The 20,645-nt window shown below is 42.9% G+C and overlaps 1 protein-coding gene across 1 annotated transcript; it reads left to right on the top strand.

The window, feature by feature from the left end:
• Window positions 1–102: 102 nt before the first annotated feature.
• On the top strand, window positions 103–20,597 carry LOC106606074 (choline transporter-like protein 4). Its single transcript, XM_045697340.1, has 22 exons — window positions 103–371; window positions 719–767; window positions 1,136–1,209; window positions 1,497–1,575; window positions 1,726–1,825; window positions 2,157–2,288; window positions 2,567–2,627; window positions 2,846–2,960; window positions 3,157–3,240; window positions 8,912–9,024; window positions 9,316–9,438; window positions 9,907–10,006; window positions 10,096–10,188; window positions 12,008–12,113; window positions 12,278–12,537; window positions 13,231–13,325; window positions 14,073–14,176; window positions 14,329–14,402; window positions 14,563–14,633; window positions 15,202–15,296; window positions 16,280–16,364; window positions 20,455–20,597. The coding sequence occupies exons 1-22, from the start codon at window positions 239–241 to the stop codon at window positions 20,565–20,567; spliced, it is 2,259 nt and encodes a 752-aa protein (XP_045553296.1). The 5' UTR covers window positions 103–238; the 3' UTR covers window positions 20,568–20,597.
• Window positions 20,598–20,645: the final 48 nt, after the last annotated feature.

The raw sequence follows: 20,645 nt of genomic DNA, 5'->3' as shown, positions 1-20,645 counted from the left end.
TTACATTTATTTGATTTTTTTTTCTTCTTCAGCCTGCTCATTGATTGATTTATTGAATGAAATCAGCATAGCAGGAGGAGGCTACATGTTTGAATGGGGCCACGAGTTCAACTGTTTCCCTGCCGATCATACAGCAACATTCCAAAATGTATGTCATAATGACAGGGTCGCGCTGTTGGCTACGGTTGTACAGGTACCTATATGACGTCACCGTTTATCAACCGGGAAAGACGTCCAGATGTTCGGATTGAACAAAGCTAAACTGGGCCTTGAACGTAAACCCGTGCGCGACCATTTCCAGTCAAACGGTCCGTTTCTTCGGCGCCAGGTCATGAAAATGAAAGGAACCAGTAAAAGGGCGGAAGAGAAGGGTGAGTTATTCCAACCATCTCAACAATTTCAGTATAGGCATTCACTAATCAATATTCAGTGTTGGAAAAAGTACCCAACTGTCATACTTGAGTAAAATACCATACTTTTAAAATTCCTTGTGTTAAGCAAACCATATTGCACCATGTTCTTGTTTTTTACATAAGTACTTTACACCCCTGTCAATATGTGAAATACTTTTGTCAAATCAAAGCCGATGTTGTTGGTCTTCTCGTTTTTGCAGTTACAGTAGACCTACATCAACAGTGAAAAGTTGCTGCAAAAGTCCTTTGAACAATTTTCTGTCTGAAAGAACCCTGTGTGCTTAATTTGTCCTCTTTTATTTTAGGCTATGCCGCTCCCTATGATCCATTCTTTAGTGGACCAGTACGAAAAAGGTTTGTGCAGGCTCATCATTGGTTGTTTGCTTTCATTCAATCTCGATTTCCATTTGGCCTATTTACGGTTTGCATCCGAAATAGCAACCTATTCCCTACGCTAGGGAAGTAACTTTGTCGAGGGTCTGTATAGGTTGAAATTTGGGACATATACATACCGTTTTAATTTTTTATTAGCATAGATAAAAAAAGCACAGCTAAAATCACAGCATATGCAGAAGCACACATCCAAAATCACACTCACATTACATCTTAGATTTGTGTACAACTCTTTTGAATGCGGACATGCTAGCTAGCTGTCATGTGGATGAAGTCCACCTTGTTCAAGCATATGAATCAGCTGATTTAATTTCTTTGTGTTGTTTCAGGAGCTGCACAGATCTGATCTGCTGCATACTGTTCTTGGCTGTCATAGCTGGTTACATGGTCATGGGAGTTCTGGGTAGGGACGTCTTCATCATCATTTGAAGATGACATGACTGTTATCATATGATATCTGTTTTATATCTTGCTCATCTAAAAAGTCAGTATCTGATTGTCAATGTGAACATGACAATGAGAGAGACGATTCCCCTGTATACTGTTCGGCCATCTTTTTAGTGTACATCACAGTAGGCCTAGCTACATCGACCGAACCACTGTGAAAGTTCACAGGAACTCAAAATTAAACCCCTGTCATGGAAGTGTGTGATATGATTTCCTCTGGTCCTTTCTCTCTCCCTCCATCAGCCTGGTTGTTTGGAGACCCTCGCCATGTTCTCTTCCCCAGGAACTCCACCGGAATGTTCTGTGGAGTGGGGATGAATAGGTGAGTAGCCTAGCTATAGGTCCTATGTTATGTCTACCATAGTTATAGGTCCTGTGTTGCTGTATGTCTACCTAGTATGCTAACTCATTGAGTGTCTGAAAGAGATCATGTGAGACAACTCAGTCTTTGTTTTTAACTCTGTCTTGTCAGAGACCAGCCCAGGATGATCTATGTGGACATACTGAAGTGTGCCACGACCACCAAGATGGTGGCAGCAGCACTCGCAGGCGTACAGTGTCCCACCACACAGGTCAGACCAACTGTATCTGTACAATCACATCCTACCTGTCCCCGTCCATTTGACCAGAGTCACGAAGGACATATGACATAACAGATAGGACATAATGCATAGGGTACAACATACAGCTTAGGACACATACTATCTAATGTAATAGTCAACAGTTTGGGGCCACGTCATTTGGGGACTAGGGTTTCAGTTGAGATTTGACTCCCTTTCTCTCTTTGTGGTTTCACTCACACTTTCCTTACTTGTGATAAGTCAAATGTGAGACTGCGGGAAATCAAGGTTTGCCGTACACTAATGTCTGGTGCCTCCCATCTCTCTGTCCCTTCCTCTGCAGGTGTGTGTCCCTAAGTGTCCGTCTCACTTCTGGATGCTGTCTGCTGCTGCCTACGACCCCGACGCCAATCCCAAAGACTTCTTCCATCAGCAGTACTGTGACCACAGCCTCAACCTGACTACCACCACCTGGGTACAGGGCATTTTACACTGTTATCAATGTGCTTATAGAGACTGGAACTGGGTGTGTGGGACCATTAGTCCCAAGCATTCTGTCAAGCATAGCTACATTACAGTGTAGCCTAGGTCTGTGTTTCATTCTGAGTTAAAGGGTTTGGTTGATTGGAAAACATTTTAATTTGAGACATTGATTAGAAACAGATGTTGTTTCTACATGAGTGTGTCTGTTATACAATGCTTCTGTATATTGGCCATCCTTCTAGTCATGTTTGGTCCTGTACTCTCTTTCAGACTGTCCAAGAGATCCTTGATGCAGAACTTTGTCCATCCTTCCTTGTTCCAAGTAAATCAGGTGAAGTAGTTTAACATGGCATCCATCCTCACATCTACTGACAGGACTGTTAATGTCTACATTAAAGAATAGTTAAATAAAGGTTAAATAAAATAAAAATAATGTCTACATAATCATGGTACAGAGGATGAAGTGAAACAGCAGGAAACTGAGGTGAATCCACTCTGAACCTTTTCCTCTCTCTACCCTTCCCTATGTTGCCGTTTGAATCACTACAGCTCTGGGGAGGTGTTTGCCCAGTCTACATGCTCTCAACAGTGCTCCTTCCAACTTCACTCTGCCCGGAATGGCCTCCGTCAACGAGACAGTCAACAGCATCAGAGGCGCCATGGGGTTATCATTCATCCATTGAACTAACATTCTCCTGTGGATACTATATGGACGTGTCCCAAATGGCACTATTCCCTTTGTAGTACACTACTTTTGACCAGGGCCCATAGGGAATAGGGTGCCATTTTGGACAGAGCCTATGTATAGCTAAACAGATCATCACTGTCCCCTAACCTACTATATCTTTCCATTATTCCAGCTCACTGATATCAGGCTTCAACAGAAAGGCCATAGGAGTGAGGATCTTTGAGGACTTTGCCTCCTCCTGGTACTGGATCTTACTGTAAGTCTGAGCTTCCAACTATCTCACAGTGGGCGCACAGTACTACATAGAGCCATAGTACTACATAGAGCCATAGTACTACATAGAGCCCTGGTACTACATAGAACACTGGTACTACATAGAGCCCTGGTACTACATAGAGCCATGGTACTACATAGAGCCATGGTACTACATAGAGCCCTGGTTCTACATAGAACACTGGTACTACATAGAGCCCTGGTACTACATAGAGCCCTGGTACTATATAGAGCCATGGTACTATATAGAGCCATAGTACTACATAGAGACATGGTACTACATAGAGCCCTGGTACTACATAGAGCCATGGTACTATATAGAGCCATAGTACTACATAGAGCCATGGTACTACATAGAGCCACGGTACTACATAGAGCCACGGTACTACATAGAGCCATGGTACTACATAGAGCCATGGTACTATATAGAGCCATGGTACTACATAGAGCCACAGTACTATATAGAGCCATGGTACTACATAGAGCCCTGGTACTATATAGAGCCCTGGTACTACATAGAGCCATAGTACTACATAGAGCCACGGTACTACATAGAGCCCTGGTACTACATAGAGCCCTGGTACTATATAGAGCCCTGGTACTACATAGAGCCACGGTACTACATAGAGCCATGGTTACATGGAACTCTATTCCACATCAAGGAACTCACGCAAGCAGTACAATCTGATTTTAAAAAACAGATAAAAATACACCTTATGTAACAGCAAGGACAGTGAAGAGTCACACACACAGGTACAACCACACACATACAAACACACATAACATACACACTATACACACATGTATACCTGGATTGTGTTGTACTGTAGTTGAGTAGTGGTCTGAGGGTACACAATTCATGTATTGTGAAATCTGTTCTAAAATCTATTTGAATGTTTAAAAATGGTATGTTACTGCCTTAATTTTTGCTGGAACCCAGGAAGAGTAGCTGCTGCCTTGGCAGGAACTAATGTGGATCCATAATAAATACAAATACACAACATCCTTACTGATCCACCATAGTGTCCATATCCTTACTGATCCACCATAGTGTCCATATCCTTACTGATCCACCATAGTGTCCATATCCTTACTGATCCACCATAGTGTCTATATCCTCACTGATCCACCATAGTGTCCATATCCTTACTGATCCACCATAGTGTCCATATCCTTACTGATCCACCATAGTGTCTATATCCTCACTGATCCACCATAGTGTCCATATCCTTACTGATCCACCATAGTGTCCATATCCTTACTGATCCACCATAGTGTCCATATCCTTACTGATCCACCATAGTGTCTATATCCTTACTGATCCACCATAGTGTCTATATCCTCACTGATCCACCATAGTGTCTATATCCTCACTGATCCACCATAGTGTCTATATCCTTACTGATCCACCATAGTGTCTATATCCTTACTGATCCACCATAGTGTCTATATCCTTACTGATCCACCATAGTGTCTATATCCTTACTGATCCACCATAGTGTCCATATCCTTACTGATCCACCATAGTGTCTATATCCTCACTGATCCACCATAGTGTCTATATCCTTACTGATCCACCATAGTGTCTATATCCTTACTGATCCACCATAGTGTCCATATCCTTACTGATCCACCATAGTGTCTATATCCTTACTGATCCACCAGAGTGTCTATATCCTCACTGATCCACCAGAGTGTCTATATCCTTACTGATCCACCATAGTGTCCATATCCTCACTGATCCACCAGAGTGTCTATATCCTTCCTGATCCACCATAGTGTCTATATCCTTACTGATCCACCATAGTGTCTATATCCTTACTGATCCACCATAGTGTCTATATCCTTACTGATCCACCAGAGTGTCTATATCCTCACTGATCCACCATAGTGTCTATATCCTTACTGATCCACCATAGTGTCCATATCCTCACTGATCCACCATAGTGTCTATATCCTCACTGATCCACCATAGTGTCTATGTCCTTACTGATCCACCATAGTGTCTATATCCTTACTGATCCACCATAGTGTCCATATCCTTACTGATCCACCATAGTGTCAATATCCTTACTGATCCACCATAGCGTCTATATCCTCACTGATCCACCATAGTGTCTATATCCTCACTGATCCACCATAGTGTCCATATCCTTACTGATCCACCATAGTGTCTATATCCTCACTGATCCACCATAGTGTCTATATCCTTACTGATCCACCATAGTGTCCATATCCTTACTGATCCACCATAGTGTCTATATCCTTACTGATCCACCATAGTGTCCATATCCTCACTGATCCACCAGAGTGTCTATATCCTTACTGATCCACCATAGTGTCCATATCCTTACTGATCCACCATAGTGTCCATATCCTTACTGATCCACCATAGTGTCCATATCCTTACTGATCCACCATAGTGTCTATATCCTCACTGATCCACCATAGTGTCCATATCCTTACTGATCCACCATAGTGTCCATATCCTTACTGATCCACCATAGTGTCTATATCCTCACTGATCCACCATAGTGTCCATATCCTTACTGATCCACCATAGTGTCCATATCCTTACTGATCCACCATAGTGTCCATATCCTTACTGATCCACCATAGTGTCTATATCCTTACTGATCCACCATAGTGTCTATATCCTCACTGATCCACCATAGTGTCTATATCCTCACTGATCCACCATAGTGTCTATATCCTTACTGATCCACCATAGTGTCTATATCCTTACTGATCCACCATAGTGTCTATATCCTTACTGATCCACCATAGTGTCTATATCCTTACTGATCCACCATAGTGTCCATATCCTTACTGATCCACCATAGTGTCTATATCCTCACTGATCCACCATAGTGTCTATATCCTTACTGATCCACCATAGTGTCTATATCCTTACTGATCCACCATAGTGTCCATATCCTTACTGATCCACCATAGTGTCTATATCCTTACTGATCCACCAGAGTGTCTATATCCTCACTGATCCACCAGAGTGTCTATATCCTTACTGATCCACCATAGTGTCCATATCCTCACTGATCCACCAGAGTGTCTATATCCTTCCTGATCCACCATAGTGTCTATATCCTTACTGATCCACCATAGTGTCTATATCCTTACTGATCCACCATAGTGTCTATATCCTTACTGATCCACCAGAGTGTCTATATCCTCACTGATCCACCATAGTGTCTATATCCTTACTGATCCACCATAGTGTCCATATCCTCACTGATCCACCATAGTGTCTATATCCTCACTGATCCACCATAGTGTCTATGTCCTCACTGATCCACCATAGTGTCTATATCCTTACTGATCCACCATAGTGTCCATATCCTTACTGATCCACCATAGTGTCTATATCCTTACTGATCCACCATAGCGTCCATATCCTCACTGATCCACCATAGTGTCTATATCCTTCCTGATCCACCATAGTGTCTATATCCTTACTGATCCACCATAGTGTCTATATCCTCACTGATCCACCATAGTGTCTATATCCTCACTGATCCACCATAGTGTCTATATCCTTACTGATCCACCATAGTGTCTATATCCTTACTGATCCACCATAGTGTCTATATCCTCACTGATCCACCATAGTGTCTATATCCTCCCTGATCCACCATAGTGTCTATATCCTTACTGATCCACCATAGTGTCTATATCCTCACTGATCCACCATAGTGTCTATATCCTTACTGATCCACCATAGTGTCCATATCCTTACTGATCCACCATAGTGTCTATATCCTTACTGATCCACCATAGTGTCTATATCCTTACTGATCCACCATAGTGTCCATATCCTTACTGATCCACCATAGTGTCTATATCCTTACTGATCCACCAGCGTGTCTATATCCTCACTGATCCACCATAGTGTCCATATCCTTACTGATCCACCATAGTGTCTATATCCTTACTGATCCACCAGAGTGTCTATATCCTCACTGATCCACCATAGTGTCCATATCCTTACTGATCCACCATAGTGTCTATATCTTTACTGATCCACCCGAGTGTCTATATCCTTACTGATCCACCATAGTGTCTATATCCTTACTGATCCACCATAGTGTCCATATCCTTACTGATCCACCATAGTGTCTATATCCTTACTGATCCACCCGAGTGTCTATATCCTCACTGATCCACCATAGCGTCTATATCCTTACAGATCCACCATAGTGTCTATATCCTCACTGATCCACCATAGTGTCTATATCCTCACTGATCCACCATAGTGTCTATATTCTCACTGATCCACCAGAGTGTCTATATCCTTACTGATCCACCAGAGTGTCTATATCCTCACTGATCCACCAGAGTGTCTATATCCTCAATGATCCACCATAGTGTCTATATCCTTACTGATCCACCATAGTGTCTATACCCTTACTGATCCACCATAGTGTCTATATCCTCACTGATCCACCATAGTGTCTATATCCTTACTGATCCACCAGAGTGTCTATATCCTCACTGATCCACCATAGTGTCTATATCCTCACTGATCCACCATAGTGTCTATATCCTTACTGATCCACCATAGTGTCTATATCCTTACTGATCCACCATAGCGTCTATATCCTCACTGATCCACCAGAGTGTCTATATCCTTACTGATCCACCATAGTGTCTATATCCTCACTGATCCACCATAGTGTCTATATCCTTACTGATCCACCAGAGTGTCTATATCCTCACTGATCCACCAGAGTGTCTGTATCCTTACTGATCCACCATATTGTCTGTATCCTTACTGATCCACCATAGTGTCTATATCCTTACTGATCCACCATAGTGTTTATATCCTTACTGATCCACCATAGTGTCTATATCCTTACTGATCCACCATAGTGTCTATATCCTTACTGATCCACCAGAGTGTCTATATCCTCACTGATCCACCAGAGTGTCTATATCCTCACCTTTCCACCATAGTGTCTATATCCTCACTGATCCACCATAGTGTCTATATCCTTACTGATCCACCAGAGTGTCTTGTTCACAGCCAACCTATTAGCCTGGCAATTGCTTTTCAACTAACCAATACAAATGCTTGTCAACATTTGTACATTTGAATCATTTAGCAGACAATTATCCAGAGTGACTTACAGGAGCAATTAGGGTTAAGTGTCATGCTCAAGGGAACAGCGTCAGATTTTCCCCTAGTCGGCTCTTAACCGCTAGGCTACCGGCCGTGTCAACCGGCAACAGCCAACCGGTACTAACGCTAGTTAACCAACCAACACTAAATCTTGTCAGTCTACCAGCACCAACTAGTCCACTGGTGTTTTACACTGTATGCCTATACCATGCCTGAGCTGTCTCTGTTCCAATATCCACATTATCCTACCACTTAGTATGTGTTGACCGTGCCTGAGCTGTCTCATTATCCTACCACTTAGTATGTGTTGACCGTGTTGACCAATGTGTTGACCATGTATTAGAAGGGGTATGTCAGTATAGACATTGGATGTCTCCTTGTTTGTAGTGGTCTGGTGGTTGCTCTGGACAGTTGCTTGTCAACCAACCAACACTAAAGCCAGTCAGTCAGAGTGTTTAGCATGCCCATACCATGCCTCAGCTGCTCTCCAACAGTTTGCTGCGTGCTGTGTTTGCAGTGGTCTGATGCTGGCTCTGCTAGTCAGTGTGGTGTTCCTGTTGCTGCTGAGGTACCTGGCCATTGTCCTGGTCTGGATTCTCATGGTGGGACTTCTGGTGGTGGGAGGCTATGGTAAGTCTGGCTCATACAGCCCTACAGCCTGGCCTGGACTAGATTATGTGGATCATATGTAGGGATAAAGTGGTCTGTCTGTCTGTCTGTCTGTCTGCCTGCCTGCCTGCCTGCCTGCCTGCCTGCCTGCCTGCCTGCCTGCCTGCCTGCCTGCCTGCCTGCAAGAAAGACAAGGGCCAATCTTTTGTATCTAGCGATCACTATTTTACACTCACATACTAGCCTTATTTGGTTTTCTGTTAAATCTAGAATTATGACTGAATTTGCGTAATGGGTTCTTCTCCTCCCCAGGAATATGGCACTGCTACTCAGAATACTACCATTTCAGCACTTCTAAATTGAAGTTCGGTGATCTAAGCTTCAATACAAATATCTCAGTCTACCTTCAAGTCAAAGAGACCTGGCTTGCTTTCTGTGAGTTTGGTCATTATGTACTGTCTATGGGTTGTATATTGGGCCTATATCAGTGGAGGCTGAGAGGGGAGGACAGCTCATAATAGTATCTGGAACAGAGCCAATGGAATGGCATCAAGCACATGGAAACCCTGTGTTATATAACATTCCACTTATTCCGCTCCATCCATTACCACAATCCCATCCTCCCCAATGAAGGTGCCACCAGCCTCCTGTGTCCTATATTGTTTTGGTGCTCGGTAGTCAAAGAGACCTGGCTTGCTTCCTGTGAGTTTGGTCATTATGTAACGTCTATGGGTTGTATATTGGGCCTATATTGTTTTGGTGCTCGTTAGTCAAAGATCGGCATATGTTTCTACTTATTTAATTTAACCTTTTTTATCCAGGATGTCCCATTGAGGTCAGAAGACCTCTTTTACAAGGAGAACCTGGCCAGCTCAATAAAAAACACTTTCTTTCTTTCATCAGTGATCATCCTGTGCGTGTGGGAGTCCATTTTGATTCTGGTGCTTAGTTGTCTCAGGAGGAGACTCTCTGTCGCTGTTTCTCTCATGGAGGAGTCCAGCAGGTCGGACATTGCCTCAGATTCGATTTATTGTATTTCTTAGTGTTTTATCCTCTATGAAATGAGGTGTAATGTGTGTGTTCTGTCTGCAGGGTGGTGGGTTACCTGATGTCAACCCTGCTCTACCCTCTGTTTACCTTTGTTCTGCTGGTGGTGTGTGTGGCCTACTGGGGAATGACCTCCCTGTATCCTTTGGCCCATCATACATGGGGTTTCCATTTTCAATGCTTTCTAATGCATAAGCTAAACGGTTATTTTTACTGCTTATTTTGTCATGTGTGTTTTAGCCAGGGTTTGGAACAGAACAGAAAATGAGAAAAGAACAACATTTTTAGAGGAACAGAAAGAGAATCTGGAACGAAAGTGACCTATACTGTTCTGGAACAGAACCGTTATTTTAAAAGCATGGGAACCGGTTAATAACGTTCTTTTAGGTTCCAGGCATTTTTTTACAGTCCCACAAAAAAACGCAACAAAGCGCCTATGCAAAGCGTGTCTGTCACTCAGAAACGTATTCCAGTGTCTGCCTGCCAACTGAAAATCTTTACCAGTGTGTGTGTGAGTGTGTAGGCTACCTCCTCCTCCCCCTTCGCCTCCGAAGTATAGTCTACTGTAGCCCCTCCCCTTCGAAGTATAGTCTACTGTAGCCCCTCCCCTTCGAAGTATAGTCTACTGTAGCCCCTCCCCTTCGAAGTATAGTCTACTGTAGCCCCTCCCCCTTCGAAGTATAGTCTACTGTAGCCCCTCCCCTTCGAAGTATAGTCTACTGTAGCCCCTCCCCCTTCGAAGTATAGTCTACTGTAGCCCCTCCCCTTCGAAGTATAGTCTATTGTAGCCTTCTGATGTTACAAGCGTGATTCAGAAGTTGGGGAGAGAGACTTTTTAGCGCAGAGGAATGGATTAACCTTTTCAGATACTATTGTTAACACATTTCACATTGGATTCATTTTAATTCTGGTGCTGCTCTGCACACCCAAGCTTGTGGTCCATCGTTAAGCCAACTTCTCAAGTTCAAAGACATTCAAAGTTCCTTCATAGAAGCCGTTCCTCCGTAGGTACAATTCTGTGGGCCTAATTCAGATAATGCATGTCATAACAGCAAGATGCCCAGTGCTTCAAGCCAAGCCTCAAGCCAAGACTCCTCCTCCACCCTCTCTCACTCTCCTCCCACCCGCAAAATTTCAGTCGCATCTCGCGCCCTACACTTGTCTGTCCAATGCATGTAAATAGGTTTCCCGCTCCATAGCAAGCTGCTCTATCCACACTGATTGGTGAAGTCATGTAAATAGCTTGTCCGCTCCATAGCACGCTGCTCTATCCACACTGATTGTTGAAGTCATGTAAATAGGTTGTCCGCTCCATAGCAAGCTGCTCTATCCACACTGATTGGTGAAGTCATGTAAATAGCTTGTCCGCTCCATAGCAAGCTGCTCTATCCACACTGATTGGTGAAGTCATGTAAATAGGTTGTCCGCTCCATAGCAAGCTGCTCTATCCACACTGATTGGTGAAGTCATGTAAATAGCTTGTCCGCTCCATAGAAAGCTGCTCTATCCACACTGATTGGTGAAGTCATGTAAATAGCTTGTCCGCTCCATAGCAAGCTGCTCTATCCACACTGATTGGTGAAGTCATGTAAATAGGTTGTCCGCTCCATAGCAAGCTGCTCTATCCACACTGATTGGTGAAGTCATGTAAATAGGTTGTCCGCTCCATAGCAAGCTGCTCTATCCACACTGATTGGTGAAGTCATGTAAAGTCGAGCTAAATGTAAAAAAACAAACATTTCAGAGGTTTAAAAAGGAACAGAAATGAACGATATAAACAATGACTTTTCTTTGGTTCGAACCGATTCAGAACTTTTGTTTCCTGGTCGGAACAGCGGAACGGAAACAAAAACAATTATGGTTCTCTTCAGAACGAAACGATTGAAAATCATTTTGTTTCCAACCCCTGGTTTTTGCCTTTAGTTTGGTTGGGTCCTTGACTCGAGGCTCCCCACAGATACTTGGTCACATCAGGGGCCCCTCTCTACAGAGTGGTGTCTCTTAGCGACCCCTCTGTAGATCAGTGTAGTCGCATCAACGGCTCTGAGACCTGCAAGCCACAGGTAGATGGCTTGGCTGCTATTGGTTTCAATTGACAAATTATTCTGTCAGAACCCCATGTTTGCAACCCACCTTGAAATTACGTAAACTAGGGGAAACACTGCCTCCCACTTGTCTCATATTTCTTTCCTCCTCTCCTCTCCTGTCCTCTCCTCTCCCTACCCAGACCTTCAACTCCTCGGCCTACCCATACTGCCCGTCGGTGCGCTGCATCTTCTTCAGGTACGATGACACAGGCCTGTTCCAGCAGAACCTGGTTTACCTGCAGGTCTTCAACATCTTTGCCTTCCTGTGGTGTGTGAACTTTGTCATCGCCCTGGGCCAATGTACCCTGGCTGGGACCTTCGCTTCATACTACTGGGCCTTCAGCAAGCCTGCAGAAATCTCACCCTTCGCCCTGTCCCAGTGCTTCATACGCACTCTACAGTAAGACATGAGGGACTAAGGGTTTCTGTGGGTGGGGACATAGGAATGTGCCTTAATCCACACAGCTCTGACACACACACTTATCCCATCGGACATGCTACCAGGGGTCTTTTCACAGTCCCCAAATCCAGAACAAATTCAAGAAAGCATACAGTATTATATAGAGCCCTTATTGCATGGAACTTCCTTCCATCTCATATTGCTCAAATAAACAGCAAACCTGGTTTCAAAAAACAGATAAAGCAACACCTCACGGCACAACACCTCTCCCCTATTTGACCTAGATAGTTTGTGTGTCTGTATTGATATATAGGCTACATGTGCCTTTTTTTAAATGTATGTAGTTCTGCCTTTGAGCTGTTCTTGTCTATTGCTGTTCTGTATTATGTCATTCTGCTTTATATTTCATGTTTTGTGTGGACCCCAGGAAGAGTAGCTGCTGCTTTTGCAACAGCTAATGGGGATCCTAATAAAATACCAAAATACCACAAAGCTTACCTCTCTTGAATATGAGGGCACTAGTTGTAGTAGATAAGCTAAGCATAATGATGGGTCAGTGTGAAGAGATATTTCATGTCATATCTTTTTAGACTGCGTCTAATGTGGTGTATTTCAGTAGCAGACGTTGGGTTCTGCTTGTGTGTTGATGTGGAGTTGATTATGAAATGTGTTTATTTCTTCCATTCCTGGAAGGTACCATGTGGGCTCTCTGGCATTTGGAGCCGTCCTCCTCACCTGCTTCCAGCTAGTCAGGTTGATGCTGGAGTACCTGAACCGTAAGACCAGGGGTAAGGCCACACACACACACACACACACACACACACACACACACACACACACACACACACACACACACACACACACACACACACACACACACACACACACACACACACACACACACACACACACACACAGCTTCATTGTCATCCACTAGTATGCACAAATAGATGTGGTTTTATCAAATCAAATTTAAAATCAAATGTATTTATATAGCCCTTCGTACATCAGCTGATATCTCAAAGTGCTGTACAGAAACCCAGCCTAAAACCCCAAACAGCAAGCAATGCATGTGAAAGAAGCACGGTGGCTAGGAAAAACTCCCTAGGAAAAACTCCCTAGAAAGGCCAAAAACCTAGGAAGAAACCTAGAGAGGAACCAGGCTATGAGGGGTGGCCAGTCCTCTTCTGGCTGTGCCGGGTGGATATTATAACAGAACATGGGCAAGATGTTAAAATGTTCATAAATGACCAGTATGGTCAAATAATAATAATCATAGTAGTTGTCGAGGGTGCAACAAGCACGTCCGGTGAACAGGTCAGGGTTCCATAGCCGCAGGCAGAACAGTCATTGACTAAAGGGAACATCCTGTTGATGTGACTGTATGATTCCCCAGTCATTGACTAAAGGGAACATCCTGTTGATGTGACTGTATGATTCCCCAGTCATTGACTAAAGGGAACATCCTGTTGATGTGACTGTATGATTCCCCAGTCATTGACTAAAGGGAATCCCATGTTGTGATGTGTCTCCAGGTTCTCAGAGTGCCTGTGGTCGGTTCCTGTTAAACTGTCTCAGATGCTGCTTCTGGTGTCTGGAATACTTCCTGAAGATCCTCAACAGGAACGCTTATATCATGGTCAGTCACATGACTGTCTGTCACTGTCTGGCATTCCTTTTAGCAGCCATTAGCATCCAGGCACCTCTTCTAGCTCAGTTGGTCATTTATTCTTGGTGTAGGAACATGCAGTTCATACTCGTCAGTAATGCATCATTCTGAATGGCTGATAGATCGCCATCTACGGGGAGAGCTTCTGTGTGTCAGCCAAAAATGCATACAGTCTGTTGATGAGGAACATCGGAAGGTAAGACTGGGTTTATTTGGTTGGTCGATCTTCTGCTCACTCTTTTATTTTTATTTTTTATTTTGTTCCAATATAGTCAAAGACATTGATATTGGTTTCTATGTAAGATGCTTCCAGGTTGTCAAGATTATTTAATGTGTCATCCTCTTGTTGTCCACAGGGTGGTGCTACTGGACAGAGTGACAGACATGCTCATATTCTTTGGCAAACTACTAGTGGTGGCATTAGTTGGTAAGAGAAGTTTACATGAACTCACATTTGTTTGAACTTTAAGTATGAATAGCAGCCTGAAATCCAGTCTGTTTCTGCCAACATTCCTCTACTTGCCAGTCCTTGTCATGCCAAACTTGTTACTATGAGTGGTGAGTCGGTCTAAGGCACTGCATCTCAGTGCAAGAGGTGTCACTATAGTACCTGGTTCAAATCCAGGCTCTGTCACATCTGGCTGTGTTTGGGAGTCCCATAGGGCACCTTGTAATTGGCCCAGTGTTGTCTGGGTTTGGCCGGAGTAGGCCATTGTAAATAAGAATTTGTTCTTAACTGACTTGCCTAGTTAAATAATAAACACAAACAGACTGGATTTCAGGCTAAATGAGTACTGTGTTAAATATATTGTGTATGAACTACTGGACTTCTGATATTATAAGAATCTTCATACACATTAAAAAGTGTAAGGCATAGTACTGTAACTATGGTGTTGGCCATTTTATCTTCAGTAGTTGTTTATTATCAGCATCTTGTTTTCCTTCCATAAGGAAGTATGACTGATATAATGATCCTGACCTGTCTGTTTTATCAGGTGTGTTGGCTTTCTTCTTCTTCTCTGGACAAATCCGCCTGCCTGGCGACACGTTCCAGGCCGAGATGCTCAACTATTACTGGGTTCCCATCCTGGTACGTCCATGCAACAGTGTTGTTACCAAACACTCAACACTCCCAGTCCTTTATTGACATTCTATCTTCGATGAACACATTAGACCAGCGTTTCCCAAACTCGGTCCTCGGGACCCCTAGGGTGCAAGTTTTGGTTTTTACCCGAACACTACACAGCTGACTCAAATGATAAAAGCTTGATGATTAGTTGATCATTTGAATTAGCGGTGTAATGCTAGGTCAAAAACCAAAACGTGAACTCCTTGGGGTCCCGAGGACCAAGTTTGGGAAACCCTGCATTAGACGTTGTATGCAGGTTTGAAATGGATTTAGAAATTAGATCCTGAAAATGGCTGATTTTCATTTTCTTTCTTTCACTGTTGAACTTTGTCAAACCTCCTTTGATATGAGATGATGATTTATTTTTCGTGGTATCCATTTGGTAGTTAGTCTTGTCTCATCGCTGCAACTCCCGTACGGACTCAGGAGAGGCGAAGGTCAAGAGCCCTGCGTCCTTCGAAACACGACCCAACCAACCACACTGCTTCTTGACACAACGCCCACTTAACCCAGAAGCCAGCCGCACCAATGTGTCAGAGGAAACACAGTACACCTGGCAACCGTGTCAGCGTGCATTGCGCCCGGCACGCCACACGAGTCACTAGTGCACGATGGAACAAGGACATCCCTCCCTGCCAAACCCTCCCCTAGTCCGTATGACACTGGGCCAGTTGTGCACCGCCCCATGGGTCTCCCAGTCACGGCCAGCGGCAACAGATCCTGGACTCAAACCCAGAATCTGTAGTGGCACAGCTAGCACTGTGATGCAGTGCCTTAGACCACTGTGCCACTCAGGAGGCGGATATGAGACTATTAACGCAGTAGACTATGTTGTTAACTGCAGTCTATTTTTAAAGTTACATTGACTGTATGTATCGTCAACATTGTATTGATTGGTACTGTTAGAAGTCATACAGCTATGTTGTCGTAATGTTGCTCTGCAGACAGTGATGGCGGGAGCCTACCTCATCGCTCAGGGCTTCTTCAGTGTCTACAGCATGTGTATTGACACCCTGTTTATCTGCTTCTGTGAGTACCAACACCACCTAACCCTCCAACACCACAACACCACCTAACCCTCCAACACCACAACACCACCTAACCCTCCAACACAACCTAACCCTCCAACAACACCACCTAACCCTCCAACACCACAACACCACCAAACCCTCCAACACCACCTAACCCTCCAACACCACCTAACCCTCCAACACCACCTAACCCTCCAACAACACCACCTAACCCTCCAACACCACCTAACCCTACAACACCACAACACCACCTAACCCTCCAACACCACCACAACCTAACCCTCCAACACCACAACACCACCTAACCCTCCAACACCACCCTAACCCTCCAACACCACAAACCACCTAACCCTACAACAACACCACCTAACCCTCCAACACCACCTAACCCTCCAACACCACAACACCACCTAACCCTCCAACACCACCTAACCCTCCAACACCACAACACCACCTAACCCTCCAACACCACCTAACCCTCCAACACCACCTAACCCTCCAACAACACCACCTAACCCTCCAACAACACCACCTAACCCTCCAACACCACCTAACCCTCCAACACCACAACACCACCTAACCCTCCAACACCACAACACAACCTAACCCTCCAACACCACAACACCACCTAACCCTCCAACACCACAACACCACCTAACCCTCCAACACCACAACACCACCTAACCCTCCAACACCACCTAACCCTCCAACACCACCTAACCTTCCAACACCACAACACCACCTAACCCTCCAACACCACCTCCCAACACCACAACACCACCTAACCCTCCAACACCACAACACCACCTAACCCTCCAACACCACAACACCACCTAACCCTCCAACACCACAACACCACCTAACCCTCCAACACCACCTAACCCTCCAACACCACCTAACCCTCCAATACCTACACCACTATACCTCCAACAGGGTAAGGTGGTCTTGTGGTACAGTAGAGTAAGGTATAATATAGTAAGGTATAATATAGTAAAGTATAATATAGTATAGTAAGGTATAATATAGTAAGGTATAATATAGTAAGGTATAATATAAATTATAATATAGTAAGGTATAATATAGTAAGGTATAATATAGTAAGGTATAATATAGTAAGGTATAATATAGTAAGGTATAATATAGTAAGGTATAATATAGTAAGGTATAATATAGTAAGGTATAATATAGTAAGGTATAATAAGGTATAATATAGTAAGGTATAATATAGTAAAGTATAATATAGTAAGGTATAATATAGTAAGGTATAATATAGTAAGGTATAATATAGTAAGGTATAATATAGTAAGGTATAATATAGTAAGGTATAATATAGCAAGGTATAGTATAGCAAGGTATAGTATAGTAAGGTGCAGTATAGTGAGGTGCAGTATGGCGAGGCGCAGTATGGCGAGGCGCAGTATGGCGAGGCGCAGTATGGCGAGGCGCAATATAGCGAGGCGTAATATAGCGAGGCGTATTATAGCGAGGCGTATTATAGCGAGGCGTAATATAGCGAGGCGTAATATAGCGAGGCGTATTATAGCGAGGCGTAATATAGCGAGGCGTAATATAGCGAGGCGTAATATAGCGAGGCGTAATATAGCGAGGCGTATTATAGCGAGGCGTAATATAGCGAGGCGTATTATAGCGAGGCGTATTATAGCGAGGCGTATTATAGCGAGGCGTATTATAGCGAGGCGTAATATAGCGAGGCGTAATATAGCGAGGCGTAATATAGCGAGGCGTAATATAGCGAGGCGTATTATAGCGAGGCGTATTATAGCGAGGCGTATTATAGCGAGGCGTAATATAGCGAGGCGTAATATAGTGAGGCGTATTATAGTGAGGCGTAATATAGTGAGGCGTAATATAGTGAGGCGTAATATAGTGAGGCGTAATATAGTGAGGCTATTATAGTGAGGCGTATTATAGTGAGGCGTATTATAGTAAGTAATATAGTGAGGTGTAATATAGTGAGGCGTAATATAGTGAGGCGTATTATAGTGAGGCGTAATATAGTGAGGCGTAATATAGTGAGGCGTATTATAGTGAGGCGTAATATAGTGAGGCGTAATATAGTGAGGCGTAATATAGTGAGGCGTAATATAGTGAGGCGTATTATAGTGAGGCGTATTATAGTGAGGCGTATTATAGCGAGGCGTAATATAGCGAGGCGTAATATAGCGAGGCGTAATATAGCGAGGCGTAATATAGCGAGGCGTATTATAGCGAGGCGTATTATAGCGAGGCGTAATATAGCGAGGCGTAATATAGCGAGGCGTAATATAGTGAGGCGTATTATAGTGAGGCGTAATATAGTGAGGCGTAATATAGTGAGGCGTATTATAGTGAGGCGTATTATAGTAAGGCGTATTATAGTGAGGCGTAATATAGTGAGGCGTAATATAGTGAGGCGTATTATAGTGAGGCGTATTATAGTGAGGCGTATTATAGTGAGGCGTAATATAGTGAGGCGTAATATAGTGAGGCGTAATAGGCGTAATATAGTGAGGCGTATTATAGTGAGGCGTAATATAGTGAGGCGTAATATAATAGTGAGGCGTATTATAGTGAGGCGTATTATAGTGAGGCGTAATATATTGAGGCGTATTATAGTGAGGCGTATTATAGTGAGACGTAATATAGTGAGGCGTAATATAGTGAGGCGTATTATAGTGAGGCGTAATATAGTGAGGCGTAATATAGTGAGGTATAGTAAGATGTGATATAGTAAAATGTAGTATAGTAAGATACAGTGTAGTAAGGTATAATATAGGTATAGTGAGGTGTAATATAGTGAGGCGTAATATAGTGAGGCGTAATATAGTAAGGTATAGTAAGATGTGATATAGTAAAATGTAGTATAGTAAGATACAGTGTAGTAAGGTATAATATAGGTATAGTGAGGTGTAATATAGTGAGGCATAATATAGTGAGGCGTAATATAGTGAGGTGTAATATAGTGAGGCGTAATATAGTAAGGTATAGTAAGATGTGATATAGTAAAATGTAGTATAGTAAGATACAGTGTAGTAAGGTATAATATAGGTATAGTGAGGCGTAATATAGTGAGGCGTAATATAGTGAGGCGTAATATAGTGAGGCGTAATATAGTAAGGTACAATATAGTAAGGTACAGTGTGGTAAGGTGTAATATAGTAAGGTATAGTAAGGTACAGCGTATCAAGGTACGATATAGCAAGGTACAGTGTAGCAAGGTGTAATATTGTAAGATATAGTAAGGTGTAGTATAGTAAGGTGTAGTATAGTAAGGTACGGTATAGTAAGGTACGGTATAATATAGTACGGTATAATATGGCACGGTATAATATGGTAAAGTATAATATGGTAAGGTATAATATAGTAAGGTATAATATAGTAAGGTGTAATATAGTAAGGTGTAATATAGTAAGGTATAATATAGTAAGGTACAGTATAGTAAGGTGTAATATTGTAAGATATAGTAAGGTGTAGTATAGTAAGGTGTAGTATAGTACGGTATGGTACGGTATAGTATTCGGTGTAGTATAGTATTAAGGTGTAATATAGTAAGGTACAGTATAGTAAGGTATAATAAGGTGTGATATAGTAAGGTATAATATAGCAAGGTACAGTATAGTAAGGTATAATATAGCAAGGTATAATATAGCAAGGTATAATATAGCAAGGTACAATACATAGTAAGGTACATTATAGTATGCTACAGTATAGTAAGGTACAGTATAGTACAGTATAGTAAGGTAGAGTAAGGTACAGTAGAGTAAGGTACAGTAGAGTAAGGTATAATGTAGTAAGGTACAGTATAGTAAAGTACAATATAGTAAGGTATAATGTAGTAAGGTATAGTATAGTAACGTATAGTATAGTAAGGTATAGTAAGGTACAGTATAGTAAGGTACAGTATAGTAAGGTGTAATATAGTAAGGTGCGATATAGTAAGGTACAGTAGAGTAAGGTATAATGTAGTAAGGTATAATGTAGTAAGGTACAATGTAGTAAGGTATAGTAAAGTATAATATAGTAAGGTATACTATAGTAAGGTATAGTAAGGTGTAGTTGAGTGACTCCAGTGTTTCTCCCTCATACAGTGGAAGACCTAGAGAGGAATGATGGAACTATGCAGAAGCCTTATTACATGTCCAGGAACCTGATGAGGATTCTCCGCAAACCCAAACCGTTTGTTACAGCCCTGCCAGAGTAGTAGTAACCTTTAAGCCCTGAGTTAACCCCTAACCTTTAGCCCAACCCTCTTCTAATAAACCTATCAGCATTCTCATTA

This window comes from Salmo salar, chromosome ssa02 (assembly GCF_905237065.1).
Source record: "Salmo salar chromosome ssa02, Ssal_v3.1, whole genome shotgun sequence".
NCBI lineage: Eukaryota > Metazoa > Chordata > Actinopteri > Salmoniformes > Salmonidae > Salmo > Salmo salar.
Note: the sequence above shows the minus strand (reverse complement) of the source record. Positions and strands in the feature narration are given on the sequence as shown.